This window comes from Schizosaccharomyces cryophilus (genome assembly GCF_000004155.1).
Source record: "Schizosaccharomyces cryophilus OY26 unplaced genomic scaffold supercont4.1, whole genome shotgun sequence".
NCBI lineage: Eukaryota > Fungi > Ascomycota > Schizosaccharomycetes > Schizosaccharomycetales > Schizosaccharomycetaceae > Schizosaccharomyces > Schizosaccharomyces cryophilus.
In genome coordinates this window covers 2,342,337-2,357,344 of record NW_013185624.1, presented here as the reverse complement: position 1 = coordinate 2,357,344, position 15,008 = coordinate 2,342,337, and the positions used below count along the sequence as shown (strand labels likewise).

At 37.1% G+C, this 15,008-nt stretch overlaps 7 protein-coding genes across 8 annotated transcripts; 4 read left to right on the top strand and 3 right to left on the bottom strand.

Annotated features, from left to right (window-relative positions):
- Nucleotides 1–248: 248 nt before the first annotated feature.
- Nucleotides 249–1,175, top strand: SPOG_03997 (cyclin L family cyclin; the record flags this gene model as incomplete). The annotated part of the gene is made up of 2 exons (XM_013166260.1): nt 249–379; nt 545–1,175. The coding sequence occupies 2 exons, from the start codon at nt 249–251 to the stop codon at nt 1,173–1,175; spliced, it is 762 nt and encodes a 253-aa protein (XP_013021714.1).
- SPOG_03996 (spore wall assembly protein) lies at nt 574–3,553 on the bottom strand. The gene is made up of 4 exons (XM_013166259.1): nt 2,525–3,553; nt 2,327–2,465; nt 1,937–2,089; nt 574–1,892 (listed from the first exon to the last, which is right to left on the bottom strand). Exons 1-4 carry the CDS (start codon nt 2,578–2,580, stop codon nt 1,494–1,496), a joined length of 747 nt encoding a protein of 248 aa, XP_013021713.1. The 5' UTR covers nt 2,581–3,553; the 3' UTR covers nt 574–1,493.
- SPOG_03995 lies at nt 2,584–5,649 on the top strand. 2 transcript variants are annotated; one of them, XM_013166257.1, is made up of 2 exons: nt 2,584–3,714; nt 3,850–5,649. In XM_013166257.1, the coding sequence occupies exon 2, from the start codon at nt 3,870–3,872 to the stop codon at nt 5,385–5,387; it is 1,518 nt and encodes a 505-aa protein (XP_013021711.1). In that variant the 5' UTR covers nt 2,584–3,714; nt 3,850–3,869; the 3' UTR covers nt 5,388–5,649. The 2 variants fall into 2 exon arrangements, with proteins under 2 accessions (XP_013021711.1, XP_013021712.1); XM_013166258.1 differs by having other exon boundaries at nt 2,584–3,797.
- On the bottom strand, nt 5,576–7,515 carry SPOG_03994 (cytochrome c oxidase subunit IV). Its single transcript, XM_013166256.1, has 2 exons — nt 6,475–7,515; nt 5,576–6,210 (listed from the first exon to the last, which is right to left on the bottom strand). Exons 1-2 carry the CDS (start codon nt 6,587–6,589, stop codon nt 5,831–5,833), a joined length of 495 nt encoding a protein of 164 aa, XP_013021710.1. The 5' UTR covers nt 6,590–7,515; the 3' UTR covers nt 5,576–5,830.
- Nucleotides 7,516–7,741: 226 nt separating this feature from the next.
- On the top strand, nt 7,742–10,082 carry SPOG_03993 (phosphoacetylglucosamine mutase). The gene is made up of 6 exons (XM_013166255.1): nt 7,742–8,111; nt 8,162–8,247; nt 8,308–8,524; nt 8,591–8,951; nt 9,003–9,766; nt 9,816–10,082. Exons 1-6 carry the CDS (start codon nt 7,990–7,992, stop codon nt 9,886–9,888), a joined length of 1,623 nt encoding a protein of 540 aa, XP_013021709.1. The 5' UTR covers nt 7,742–7,989; the 3' UTR covers nt 9,889–10,082.
- On the bottom strand, nt 9,994–14,216 carry SPOG_03991 (ATP-dependent DNA helicase Rdh54). The gene is made up of 18 exons (XM_013166253.1): nt 14,105–14,216; nt 13,966–14,064; nt 13,844–13,919; nt 13,540–13,772; nt 13,307–13,497; nt 13,188–13,261; nt 13,020–13,151; nt 12,907–12,970; nt 12,764–12,862; nt 12,569–12,726; nt 12,455–12,527; nt 12,242–12,417; nt 11,952–12,198; nt 11,827–11,907; nt 11,698–11,785; nt 11,589–11,658; nt 11,280–11,537; nt 9,994–11,241 (listed from the first exon to the last, which is right to left on the bottom strand). The coding sequence occupies exons 2-18, from the start codon at nt 14,049–14,051 to the stop codon at nt 11,101–11,103; spliced, it is 2,247 nt and encodes a 748-aa protein (XP_013021707.1). The 5' UTR covers nt 14,052–14,064; nt 14,105–14,216; the 3' UTR covers nt 9,994–11,100.
- SPOG_03992 (transcription factor Atf31) lies at nt 10,274–11,411 on the top strand. Its single transcript, XM_013166254.1, has one exon. It carries the CDS (start codon nt 10,430–10,432, stop codon nt 11,108–11,110), a length of 681 nt encoding a protein of 226 aa, XP_013021708.1. The 5' UTR covers nt 10,274–10,429; the 3' UTR covers nt 11,111–11,411.
- Nucleotides 14,217–15,008: the final 792 nt, after the last annotated feature.

The following is a 15,008-nucleotide window of genomic DNA, read 5'->3' as shown; positions in this document are numbered from 1 at the left end:
TCAGACTAACTTTTCTTGACGAGCAAGGTTAAACTGGCATTAACGGAAATAAAACTCAATCAAAATATTGTTTTGTTCGTTGCTTCATTATTAAAAATTTAGAGGTGTAAATTTTTCATTGGGAGGAAAGTCCAGTGCTCACAAACGAGGATCTTTCTTTTTTGTGTGAGAAAACTAACCACGAGAAATAAGTAAAAAGTTAAAAAGAGGCAAGGCGCAAAACTTGGGTTGCTTATAAAACAACTTCGATGGCAGACTCTTTGGTACATGCATTGGCATCAGATACACAGATTTTGGCTTTTCAGTCATTTGAACATGCCGAGGAGCTTTGTCTTCTTGGTGCTGAATGGGTACAGAAAGCAGGCATATTATTACAAATGTAAGTCAGGAAAATAATGACTATTAGGTTAATTCTCTATTTCCTTCCGCAACCTAAATTAGAGGAAACAAATAAAAAGACATATATGATTTATGGTAATTTGTCTTTTCTAGAAGGCTTTTTTTGGACGCATTGTTACGACCGCTGCTAACCCAATTCGTTTAGAAGTCAGAGATGCGTCTATACTGCTCTCGTTTTATTTCGTCGCTATGGTACATTATGTCCTCCTAGAGCTGTAGATCTGAATATCTGTGTGATGGCTTGTGTTTCTTTAGGTAGTAAGGCAACCGAAACTGAGGTTTCATCGCAAGATTTATGCAACGTTGGAATTTATTTGAAGGAACAGTTCTTGAACCCAGGAAAAGACTATCAGGTTCACGATTTATTTAGTACTGAAATGTATACTACAAAAGGAAAAATTAACGATATGGAGCTGGAGATTCTACGAGTCATTGACTTTGATACCCATACTGTAATACCTCACAAGCTGGCCATTCACTATTTGCAGACATTGGGCTTGATGAATGATAAACGCCTGACACAGTGTACATGGAGTTTTTTAAATGATTCTTTGCATACCTTGCTTTGCGTTTCGGTTTTACCTTTCGGAATAGCAGTTGGCTGTATTGCTCTAGCTTGTCGAGTCTTGAATAGAAAGCTACCTCAAGGTTGGTATCAAGTCTTTGATGGTTCGGAAGAAGACATAAAGATAACAAAAAACTTGTTGGAGAACTTTTATAAAACTTCAGATTCTTTGCACAACAAAACTAGATCCTTATTTACAGCACCTTCATGAAAGGGAATACCCAAAACAAATTTCTGGCGAATGAAATGATAATAACTACGAAGATGATATTTTAAAAGGAGCATCCCACCATTTTCATAAATAAAAAGAGGGTAAGATGAATTTATACGTAATTCATATAGCAAGGAATCAACAGAAATGGCCATATTCCTGCAATATCACGTCGACCGAAAGAACCTTTTGTAGCATTAACATGAAAGAGAGTTGGAAAAAATGCAATGAAGCCTTGAATGAGAATACCGTTTCGTCGGCGAATTAAATAAATAGAATAGTCCAAAATATGGAAATCCAAGGGAAGATTATGTCTTTCTATCCGATAGCATCGTTTTCTAAATCGAAGGATGACTTTTCGGAATTCACATGCCTTGTTGATCTCTCATTTAACATTTCTTTCGCCAAACGACAACTGTATTCGTATACAAAACTTTTTAAAACTTTTTCTTTCATGTTTATTAGATACTTTTTATCAGTAACGCTAGCAGACTGAAGAAATTTTCGAAGGGAGTCTAATTTTTCGCGGTCAATTCGAGAATTTTGTAAGGCGTGTAGCAAAGAAGGTATGGTCGAGATTTCTTCTTCATCTTCGTCAGTGATGCATGACAGACTCTCATTCTGCTGGGTATGTGTTGGGGATTTATGAACGGCGTAAGAGGAAGAAATTGTAAAGTAGTCTGTCATGAGCCTCGGATCGTCCCTTCTGTATTCCGTCTGTAAGGTTAACGTTAGATATATGAAAAATTGGTAAAGGTTACCTTTTTCCGCTTCCGTATCCATCGACGGCGGCGAACAAATGATTGTAATGATATTGGCTTTCCATGCCAATTGGAAAAAGCGAATGAGAACCCATATTGCCATCCTGACTCATCCACATCTCCATTCATATCAACGTACCAACGTTGCCAGGCCTAGATAACGAGAATTGCCTTTCCACGTCCAAGGAGCACTCAATGAATCCTAGTCAAGACTCAGTGAGCGTTGGAGATGGAAAAGCAATATCTGTTAGCGAAATTTCTTTCAATTATTAAATAAATGAATAGAAAAGTAGAACAAGTGTGCATAGCTAGACCGTTGCTATTGTGAAATTCCGGCAAATACACACATGCTCAATACCAATACATCCTTTACAAAACGTCTCAACTTACCCATTCCCAACTTGGATCTGGACAGGTTGCGGTCTTTATATTAACTGGCGATGCTTTAGAATTCCCATCTACCCAAGGAGCAGGATCAAAGTTCAACAGTGACTTTCCTGAAAAATAAACTGCCCCACAAATTGTAATCCTAATTCATTTTGTTAGACCTTTTCTATTCATTTACCTATTGTTTCCCATTTAACAAACCCTCGTTGATTTTCGTATAGAACATCTAGTTGTTGGGTAGAATCCGTTTCATTCATCTATAATTTGCGAATAGCTCTTTTCCATTTAGAGAACAATGAAAAGTTAATAATACAAAGCAAAAAAAGCTAAAAATACTGAAACCACAGAAAGTGTAATTCGTGGTTGTGTTTGCTCAATGATGTGTTCCTTTTATTATTTTGCTTGTCATAAGTGAGTGCCTTGTAAACATCTTTCGTTCATTCAAACATACAAGGTAAACACACGACTGGGCCGTCCTATTTTTCAAAACAAAAAAAAAAGTTGTGTTACTACCACCTCTTTAACAAAATGTCTTCGATGGGAGTTGCATATACTAGCTAGAAATGGTTCTCTATGCTATGGACATTTTATCTTTTATTGCCCGCACTTCTCTCCACTGCATACTCTCCTGTATATATACATATGAAACTAAACATCTACATCTGTAAACATTTACAAACATATACGTATTATTCTAGAAAGTATGGTATGTTCATTTTAAGCCAGCGGTACTAGATGTGACATTCTCTCAAGAATAGCTTCAGATGTTTTTTTTTTTTTTTTGTTTATTTGCAAAATAAAGTACGTTACTTGCACTGTATAGTCTTACATTACAGCCTCCAAAATTTCTATACCCCTTGTTGCACGATGTGCCTGCCTCTGCCTGCCTTGTGCATAAGGAAACAAAGCATGAAACAAGGCTTTTTAGACTCTCCAATTTACCTCTCCTTTCCTCTGGACACAATGGCTGGACAATTGCAAGGCTGAATTGTACCTCCTTGTTCAACCAGCCATATTCGAACGAGAACCAGCATCTACCTATGGCAATCAACAAAGAATTGCGAAACAATTATCTTTCAATTGTCTCTTTACAGCCTCTCCTTTCACTATGTGGCCTCATTGTTGCAGTAGGGACAATGAGATTCTTTGTCTGGTAAACAATAGGACTTACTATTGTGTCGTCATGTCACTTTCTTCAATGGTGTTTTGAACAAGCATTTCTCTATTGTTATCATACTGAAATGTACTATTTTGCATGGGATAATGAAGAATATATCTTCAATGGGCATTCTTTATACCAGCCCTTCATTGTTTAATTGTTATTAATACAGGGACTGGATGGAACTGTAAATTGTATGACCTTGTTGCTTTGAAGTTTTCTTAATCTTTTTGTAAGTTTGAATCGCTATGAATTCACGCAATCCTTGTTGAACAGCTACTTGTTTTGTCTTTTGGATAGCAAATGTGATAATTGGTACATTGCTTGAATCTTTGTTACGAGTTAAAAACAAAAACTAACAATGTAGGAAAAAAAACTTAATTTAATATGAATTTGACCTTTCAAATTTTGCTCTTGTCATTTTTGCTGTGTTCAGTGCACTGCCTCCCTACCTATCCTCCTTGCTCAATCTATTCCCTTTCTCCTCCAGATAACAATAATTCTTCAGACTCAAATCGCCAAACGAGTTTCAATTCTTCTTCAAAAGCTACGAATCCTGACTTGGTCAAGTCTCTTCCCGATTATGCTGGTTCCCTTCCAGAAATGTATTCTGGGTATCTCGCCGCCGAAAATTTTAAACAGGTTTTCTATACTTTTGCGCCAGCTACCACACCCACTGATAAATTCATAGTTTGGCTTCAGGGAGGACCGGGCTGTGCTGGAACTTTGGGTCTTTTTAGCGAAAATGGACCTATCATTATCGATCCATACCATCCTACTCCCCAAGACAATCCCAATTCATGGACAAAATTTGCCAATATGCTGTGGGTTGATCAACCTTTTGGAACCGGATATTCCCAAGGCGAGGAGCCTATAGCTTCTACAGTGGCTATTGCTACTAGCGATTTTATGCAAACGCTAAAGTCATTCTACGCAAAGTTCCCTGAGATGAAAGAAAAAGAGATATATCTTGTGGGTGAAAGTTATGGAAGCGTTTGGGGTGCTTACTTTGCTCAAGCTCTTATTTCCGACCCAGAGCTACATACAATTCCTTTTGGAGGTCTTGGCATAATCAGTGGTTTAGTAAGTGACTATGAAACTCAAAATGTTATTACTGCTTCCATGTGGTTAGATCACGTTAATAAATTGGGTCTTTACTACTCAAACGACACAAGTGACATCTCCCGCTATTTTGGAATTAGAAACCAACAATGCGGTTATGCACAGGTCATGGAAAGAATGCAGTTCCCCGTTCAACAATCCCCGATTCCTAAACCCCAGGTTAATTTATCTAGCTCTTTTCAAAAGCGTCAAGCAGATTCGGAACTCGATCAAATACAGGAAGCTTTCCAAGTGATTACCGACTGTGATACGTATACGATCACTGACTTTTTGTTATACTTGAAAAATCATTGCATGATTTCTTATGATATTACCCTTGATTGCAGTTTTGACAGCAACAGTGATCCTCTAACAACTTACCTAAACCGAAAGGATGTTCAGCAGCAATTGCATGCGACTCGTGCCAAATCTGATCTAGTGTCTTCGAAGGGGGTATTTGGAAACGGTTGCAATTACGATGTTTATGGAGAGATTGTTAAACATGGCTCTCGTTCTATTTTAGATGAGGTTGTTCCTGAATTGGTTAAAAATAAGAAAGTCTCATTTTTAGCCGGAGCACTGGATTTTCAAATTCTTTGGACTGGTTCTTTGTTGGCATTACAAAATACAACTTGGAATGGATGGCAAGGATTCCAGGAAGCACCAGATCAAAATGCACCGTCCGGATTTACATTAAATGAGCGAAATTTGGCTTTTACATTGTCAAACAATGTGGGTCATATGGCTCCAAGCAAAGATCCGGTTATGGTCATTGACTGGATCCAAAAAACATTGCTTGATTGAATTCTGTCGGGTAACAGGGACTAAAACGCTGTAAAACTATTATGTATAAATTATTGTTAAAGCTGTTCCAAGGGTTTTAATTTTACCAGACCGGTTCAGTTTTTTAATTTCTCCTGATGATTGTGATTAAACGTTATGAATAATGTCTATTTAAACATTGTTGTTTGAATAATTTTTTAATGAAGAAGTTTGGTTACACATGAGACAGTTGGTATCATATTATTCCCAGTCAAGTAGAAAAGGTTTATCAATTATTAGGAAGAAGTGTTTGCAAGTAAGTTTTCTGAAAGTATTATGATAATAATGATAATCAATTGTGTTAATCATAACAGTCAGTATAGTAAAAGAAGCGAACAACTTTACCAAAGAATTGACGAAAGCAAAAGAATAAAAAGTAATGGATATTATAACTACTAAAGAATAGCTGTAGTAAAAGAGAGCGACTAATGGTGAGATGCGTGTGGGTCACCATTATACTTCAACTTGTAGACGGAACCACACTCAGGGCAGCGACGAGGCTTGTGCTCATTGACAGTCATCCAAGTCAAATTGTGAGAGCCAGAGGGGCTTCCGGAGCAGCCAATGTGACGGAAAGGATCAAGAGAAGTGACAACGATAGGATCATCTAAAGTTCCTTTACGGGAAGCATCCAAAGGCTTCATATCGAAAGCATCTTGGCCAGCCAATTCGGCCAAAAGTTCCAAACGCTCCAAACCAGTGGCTTGTTCAATGTCAGTAGGCACCTCACCTTCACGACCACCAGGGCCGATCAAATCAGAAGGTTCTTTAGCGTTGGCAAGCTCTTGAGCTGCAGACTTTGTAACTAAACAAAACTCGTTAGTATGAGAGATTCTATTCAAAGGCGGGAATTCGTGTAGAAGAAAATAAAAATACACAGAAGGAATTTTTAGCATGTGAGGATGGAAGAGAAAAGGAGAAAGGACAATCAATACTCGAAAAAACAACCAATTGGGGTTACAAACATCCACAATGAGTATGGACAAGAGCTAAAGAAAACAAAAGATGCATTCATTTTGTGATTTTCTTCGTCACACAATGATTTATTCTCCTGTAAACAAACACATACCTTCTTGATGCTTGTTACGATGAAAAGCAGTAAAAGAAAGAGGTCGATAGGATGGAATAGAAGCTTTAAGAGGACGCAAGCAAGCTACTCTTCGGGAAAAAACAGTTCTCAACATTATAGAAATGAATTTAATGGGCTTTCAGCTAAACTCGAGGAGATGGGGGTTAGTTAGGTTGTGGTAGTACATGGACTGGACTGTGAAGCTACGGATAAGTGACCACCACTCATGGTTTCTTTTCGAAGAAACAAACGTGGATAAAGGAAATGTAAAAATTCAAATCTTTTATTTCATTGCATATTACTGTTATTTGATAGAGCCGGAAATCACTATAAATTGGGAACGGTTTTTCTATGATTCACGGTAGGAATCGCTTCGACTTTTCCGAGCCCAAGGGACAGGAAAGGGAAAAGAGAAGAAGAAAAAAAAGAAAGATTTCTTTAAAAAAGGAATTCTTTTCTGCTTGTTCAGCTGCACTGTAAAGAGTGGATTGTCTATTTAGTATAATAGAATGATATCCGTGACCTGGAGTTGTTACCGGAAGTATGATATCTTCTTACAGTAAATCCTTCTTGCAGCTTTTGTAGAATGGTGATGATGGAGAGAAAACACTTGCAAATTTATCAAAAGAAAATAAATTTAGAGTTAAGTCAGGCACAGAGTGCAGGAGCGAGTTGCAAATAAAAGGCTTCGCAAAAGGGTTTGTCGAGTCCAGTCAGTTCTTTCTTTCAGCTACTTTTTCTTTGGCAATCGACGGACTTATAATCTGTAATCTCTATGTTTGATAGAAAAAGGAGCAAAGAACCATCTCCTTTCATAATTTCCATGACATGAATTAGCTAATACACAAAACGCAATCTGTAATATGATAATTGACAAAAGTCAAGCTGTTTCAATCCATAGGAGCTTAATATTCTTCTTCTAGTTGAAAGTTAAAAATTGAAAACATAAAGTCTTCTACTGTGGTTCTTTTTGCATTTACAGGACACACAGAAAAGCAAACAAGACTCCGATTTTAGGATACTACGATGCTATGATATTAGGATACTACGATACATGTTGATGCAAAGTTCCAAAAGTCTCGTCGGGTTCTTTTGTTTATAGCACATTGGTTTTCTTTAGAATTTCAATGAATTTTGTTTTACAACATCATTTTTGAAATAACGGTGTCTCCCGTATGAGCAATAATTTCTAAGTGTTTCGCTGAAAGGACGCAAAATCTCGCAACCGCTCGCTATTTCTCTGCAGGTAGAAAATGCAGATTCTGTTCCTTTGTCTCCATACAAGTTCTTTTGCTGGATACGAGTGTTTCTCCTTATAAAGAAAAGAAACCAAATAGAGTTTAATTTCCTTATTCCTTTGCAAAAATTGTGAAACTCATACTTCGTTCTTAAACACCTCACAAGTTGAACCTTGATTCGTAGTGCTTGCGATCGCTCCTAGAAAACATCTGCCAAGGCTAGCGTTTTTGGCTTGATATTGCATTAAATTTTTTAAATTAGATACTTTAAGTAGCAATGTCTGTTATAGACGACGATATATTTCATGAGACTGTTGCGAAGCTAGTACGTGAATCTGATAAATTTCCGAAAACATGTCCGACTCCGATGCGCTATAACATTGGTGGATATCGTGCAAGGTACTTTTTATTCTAATATTTTTACTTTATTCTAACACTTGATGTGATAGCGCTGAGTTTCTCTCGAGTGCTGCATTTCGAATAGGAATCATTGCAACCCTTTTGTCTACAAAATTACATTCGCAACCGGTTGGAGGTATGCTATCCGCTTTTTTTATTCCTTCACATATCTATGGTTGCTGACGAAACTCTCTAGTCATGATAACTGCTTCTCATACCGTACCTGCGGAAAACGTATTGAAAATCGTAAACGTTTTAAGCAGTTATGATACGCAAAAATGGGAAGGGTATTTAGATCAAGTCGTGAATGCCGATTCTGCTGATGAACTTACCGTCTGCCTTTCCTCTGTTCTCAAAAAGTCTCAAATACCCGCCCAGATTAATGCCCAGATATTTGTGGCTTACGATACTAGGTATGTAACACACATTTACAATTTCTTCCTTTTTATTACTCCTTTTGTTCGTTGCTAACCTTATAGACCATTTTCGAGGCATTTAGCCGAACCTGTCATGGCTGCTGCTGAAATATTGCAAGCACGGTGCATTGACTATCATGTTCTTAGTACTCCACAATTGCACTACATTGTAAAATCTGCTCCTGTCTACAATACCGCAGATAGTATTGGTGCACCTACTGAGGAAGGCTATTTCCATAGGCTTTCTGAAGCTTTTCATTCATTGATGGCCTCCAAGCAAGTTCGCCCTTCGATAGTCGTTGATGCTGCGAATGGAGTCGGTGCAATAAAACTGAAAAAGCTAATGAAAGAAATTAATCCAAACTTCTTACATGTAGAAGTTGTAAACGATCATATCAATTGCCCTGAGGAGCTAAATAACTCGGTAATTAGTCATTACTTCTATTTATATGATTGTTAACTTACATTTTTCTAGTGTGGTATCGATTATGTCCTTAATCAACAAAGACCTCCCCTCAACGTTTCGATGCAGAAAGACGTAAAATATGTTTCGTTTGACGCCGATGCTGATCGACTCTTGTATTACTACAGCGACTCTCATAGCTTTCATATCCTTGATGGAGATAAAATTGCATCACTATTTGCTCTTTATCTCTTGGATTTGATTCGAGCAGCCGGTTTGCAATTGCAGCTTGGACTTGTACAAACGGCTTACGCAAATGGAGCTAGTACGTCTTACATTCAGAAAACGCTCAAGATTCCCGTAACTTGTGTTTCTCCAGGACTAAAAAATTTGCAGTGGGCCGCACAAGCTTATGATATCGGTATATATTTCGAAGCCAACGGCCATGGATCAATCGTGTTTTCTCCTTCCGCTCTGTCTATTATAAATACTCACGAAGTCTTATCTCCCGCTCAATTTAATGCGATTAAAGCCCTAAAATCTGTAATTCAGCTTGTGAACCCTGCTTGCGGTGACGCCTTGGCAAATATGCTATTGGTTGAAGTTGTCCTGGCATACAAAAATTGCTTTTTAAGAGAATGGAATCATATTTTCGTTGAAATACCCAGTCGCTTGATTAAATGCGAAGTTCCTGACCGTTCTATCTACACAACAGCGGACGCAGAACGCAAGTTGATAACGCCCGAAGGGCTGCAGCAAAAAATCGACGCATTGGTTGCTAAGTATACAAACGGAAGGGCTTTTGTAAGACCTTCTGATACAGAAGATGCTACACGGTATGTGCTTTTTTTTTCGTTTTCTCTCACTTGCTAACAAGAAATCCAGTGTGTATGCTGAAGCTAGCACCAGAAGTGAATCAGAGGATTTGGCTCTCCGGATTGTTGAACTTCTTCAATAGCTTCAGGTAAATTTAAAGGGAAGAATGTCTTATCATTTATGTTTTATGATTAATGGATATGTGAAAATGCAAAAAAATTTCTTAATTACTGAACACAGAATCGAACGAGATTGCGTTTTGTAATGATATTTCTAATAAATTCTTAATATATTAGTTAGGATACGGCTAGTATAATGTTTCGATGAGTACCGAAATTGAATGTTTGTTTATTCAGTTTGTTTGTTTATCATTTGCAAGTCGGCATCACCACAGCCCGTAACGCCAGAATAATCCTGTTCTTGCCGAGTAAGATCAGCAAAAGTATTTTAGTAAAAGTATTCATATCAAGTATTACCTGTCCTTTGCAGCTGATTTCTAACGCCTAAAAGTTTATCTCAAATAACAAGGTTAACATAGTTAGCGCTTTAAGGAAAAGGATTCAATCTGACCGTTTAAAAATCAAAGCGGAAAACGATAAATCTCTGTTAACCAAACATATTATTATGCAAACATATAATTAGCTTGCAGAAGAGCGTTGTTAACTACTCAACTAAACTTCAAAATGACAAGCACGCAGGGCAAATTAGCAACTGTTCATGAATCAGCGAAAGAGTCCTCTAATCCAGGAATAAACAAAAATGAAGCAAATTTACCTTCTTACGCTCTTCATTTTGAAAAAGAAAATAAGTACAAGCCATCCCCAGCCTTTACCCAATATTGGACGAATCAAGTTGTTTGGGAAAAATGCCAGAAGTTTAATACACCCGTTTTCAACAGTTCCCCTTCGCCATTGAGTTCCCATGAGATGAAATATGACTATGAAAATGACTCTGATTCTAATTATAGCGCTCCGAATAGCCCCAGTGCCAAATCCGATACTTCTACGAGCGAAAGGTTTTCTCGTGAAACTAGTATTCTTGACACACCAACTCAGAAGTCATTGGCAAAGCAAGGAGAGGAATTTCCAAGAAATAAAAAGGTTAGAAATAGAGAGGCAGCTCATAAATGCAGGGTAAGAAAGAAGAGGTATATAGATGATTTACAGAAGCGAACAAAACATTATACGACGGAAAATAAGTCCCTCTTGAAAGAAGCCAATAGTCTCAGAGAGGAAATTGTTCGTCTCCGAATGCTCATCATGGCTCATAGGAAATGTCCAGTGACAGCCGCTTGTGATAAGACCCTCCTGATGATGGGTAAAAAGCCAGTTTCATCTTCGTCTTCTGATATTCCTCAAGAGTAGGCTTTGCACATAAAGCAGTTTATAAAGCTTCCATCCTGCGGAATGAGATGACTTACTTTAGCTTCGTATTTTTCCGAAAGCTGAAAAATCCAATTCCATTCACGAAAAGCATTGGCTATGGAAATTAATTCCTAAAATATTAGTACAAAATTGATTTAAAAGAACGTACGTATTGTGGTACCTGGTATTCTGATGCTTTCTTCCACATGCTATCAGAGTTCTCCTCTGGTAGTGACAATAAATTTGGACTACTTTCAATATAATTATCGTCTTTATTCTCATAATGTAAAGAACTTTTCTCTTGATATACAAAACTCGATTTTTGCAATAACTGGTTTATCAAACAGGTCTCGGTTTCATCATATGTAAATAATTCTTTCAAATCATCCGAAGCAAAACAATTCTGCCTTTGACTTTCATCGGAATCCTTTTTTAGTTAGAATTAATAATAGAATCAAATAGGGAAATTATGACTTACAAGGAAAGAATCTGACAAACCTTGTTTGGTATTCTGTCGGATTAATATGCGTTCATCAAGCATACCAGCACTGCAATTTAGTTAAAAGAAAGGGTCGGAAATAGCTTACCTTAATAGTATATAAATTCCGGTGGAATCTCTCTGGCCGGTCCGATATATCCGTGAAAGAGCCTGCAAATCTTGCGCTGGATTCCAACCTGATATATATTAATAATTGCTAATAATTGTCTTTACATACTAGGTTCATAAAGGATAAGTCTACTTGCTCCTGTAAGACTAAGTCCACATCCGCCAGCTTTACTAGAGAGTAAAATAACAGCTAAGACTTAATATGTGTGCTTGAAACTTGAATAAACTTCTTACCCGTCTCAAAGAAACTCGAGTTGTTAAATTTATCAACAAGGTTACCACGTTCTGAAGTTGAAGTACTTCCAAGGAGTGTCAAATATGGAAGTTTCAATCCAACCAGTAATCTTTGTAGTAGTTTAAGTGTTTCAGTATACTGCGAAACGATGACTGTCTTGGCCTTCTGTGTCGAAAAGAGTTCTAATAATGACTTTACAACCTTTAATTTCCCGGATGAATTAAGTAAATCTCGAAACTCCAGATGCTAATTTGTCAGTCAAGGATAATCTTGTAGATGATATATATACCTCCGAATGTAACTTATCAATCAAAAGAGAACTGTTACAGATTCGGCTTAAAAGTGACAAAGTAACTAAATGTTTCCCTTTTTTTTCCTCCTGACTGAAGCGCTTATAGTTATGCAACGTGTCTTTATATACTTTTTTCTGATTTGTAGTAGGACTTATGAACATAACAATGTCATCTAATTGGTTAAAAAAAGCTGGAAAGACTGTACTTACGTCTAGGAGGAAGATGCTTGGCAAGCACGTTTGTTTTCCTTCGAAGAATGAAGTCTTTGGTATATTCCAATAACTTAATGCTGTGTTAGCCAGGTAAATTATTGATTGTAATACCCTATTCAGCCGCGCATTCCCCATTAGTTGATCTCTCTCGGTCGCGTACATAGCCCTACTTCTTATGATAGGTTTTTCGAATTGGTTTTTGAATGACGAAACGCTTCCAAGTAATCCAGGAATAAGAAAATTAACCATCGAGTAAAATTCCATCAAGTCTACGTGTTAACAAACTTTTCGATGCCGCTGTAATACCATTCTGCATAGGAGTACCAGTCAATAAAAGCTTCCTCTCAACTTTTAGTTTATGTAGGACAATCCAAGTTTGACTCTGTATCGATTTCAAGCGATGTGCTACAACATTATGGTTAATATACACAATAATGGTTGGGAAATACCTTCATCACAGACTAACAAGTCTATTTTTCCAGGAAGAGTTGCTTTACGGAGACAGCAGCAAGCCTGTTTTGTCAGTTTTCTGGTAATGACTTTGAAGCTTAAACACCTATACCATTTCATAGCCTATTATTAGCACAGAATAGTTTCGATTGCGGAAAAACTCGTCAAAATCTGCTTGACTTTTAGCCAGATAAACTTGAATGCGTTCACGACCTAGCCATTTATAGAACTCGTTATGCCAATTCTTTAAGTTAGAAATAGAAGAAGGTAAGTATTATACCTGTAAAAGAGTGACCGGAGCGACAATCATGGCATTCTTTATTGTTGCATTTTTACTGGCCTGGTAGTTTTGTTCTACAAATTAGGTTATTAGTTTCAATCAGTGCACATATAGCATACTAAGTAATGTCCAGATAACTGTTATTGTTTGTAACGTTTTGCCCAACCCCATTTCGTCCGCTAATATAGCACAATGACCATACTTGCTATTTATCCCTGTTAAAGAATTATAGAGAAAACAAACTCCGTCACGTTGGTGCGGTTGTAAACGTTTACTTAGAAACGTATCCACCACGACATCGACGTGCTCCCTGAATGATTAGTAGGGATACTTCCAGGGTTTCTGTGCATACTCATCATTCCATGGAATCGGTCTCTGCATCACTAAAGATCCGGCAGCGCTGGGATCATGTCTCGGCTGTTGCGAGACTCGCACCTTGCGTTGTACATTAGAAGTTTGACTAACTGGACTTTGAAAGGAAACCTTTTTTCGTGACATATAAGTATCTGGCACATGCACTTCTTTCAATTGGACATTCAAAAGACATCCTTTATGGAAATCCTCGCTCGACATCATGTTTTCAACCTAGATTTTCGTTAATTCAGATTAAAGATATAGGAACAGGTCTATAAGAGTTCCTTTTAAACCATTCTTACTGTTATTTCCTTGCCTCCCACACGAAATATATCGCCTTCACCAAAAGAAAAATCGCGGATATTACTGCTTCCTATTCTACCGTGAACAATTAGTATGTATCATTGCAACAACTGCTAAATACTTTGACCAATCCGCATCGTAAATAGTATAGTTATTTCCTTCACGAACTAAATAGCCGTCTCCTTCCCAAGTTTTATGCTTTTTCATTGTTATTTTGCGCCTGCTTTGTTAGCTTTATGTTCATCCTACCAAAGATTTACCAGAGAATGGTGCAATATATTGGGTCTTCTTTATCCTCGTTTGATTCATTTTTTAATTTACAATTTGATGAATCAGTAGTTTGAATTGATTCGCTTTTAACTTTGTTTATATCTTTCTCAATTAAGGGTGATTGAAATGTTCCTTTTCGCTTCATTATTTTCGTTTAAAAGGCCACTCGAATGTTTCAATGCTTTTAATTTACCTAAAAAAAGTACCTATTGATAATAATATCTCCTAAAAGACGCGTCTTTAGTATTTGGAAAGCTTATGGAGAGAGTCGCGAAAGTTAGCACTGGCGAAGTTCCCCCATTCTATCCTTACACTGTTTGACATAATGTTACTGTTACTGTGGGGATTATGTAGAATTCGAAGAAGTTACAATCCATTAAAAAATGAATTTAATAGAGTGTATAAACCAAGAATGAAAGTAGAAAATTGCAAATTAATGAGATGCTCGTTAGAGCTGGCGACCTTCAGTAAAGAGATCATTCTGGATGAATGACTTGTTTTCCAAATTCCCATGAAATTAAGATAAGCACAACTTCCATTAAGGAACCTGTATGAAGATTATTTTGAAGCAAATTTTCCCAAATATATTTTTTGCTTACATAACGTCGCGCGTTTTTTTTTTTCCCCCTATAACAAGAATCATGACTAATTTTTTATTAGAGTAGAACAGTGATCGGTGATTCACTTTATATAGACTATAAATTGTACATACTTGAGTATGTAAATTCTTGTTGACTAATGATACAGTGAATGGCAAACCAACTTATTGTGCACTAAGCAGATACGTTGCTGATAACAAAAGTACTCTCATTAAGATTATCATTAAAAGTAATAAAAGCAGCTTTTAGCCCACTTCAATTGTGTTTCATCTTTTTTTCCTCTCAATTGTTTATT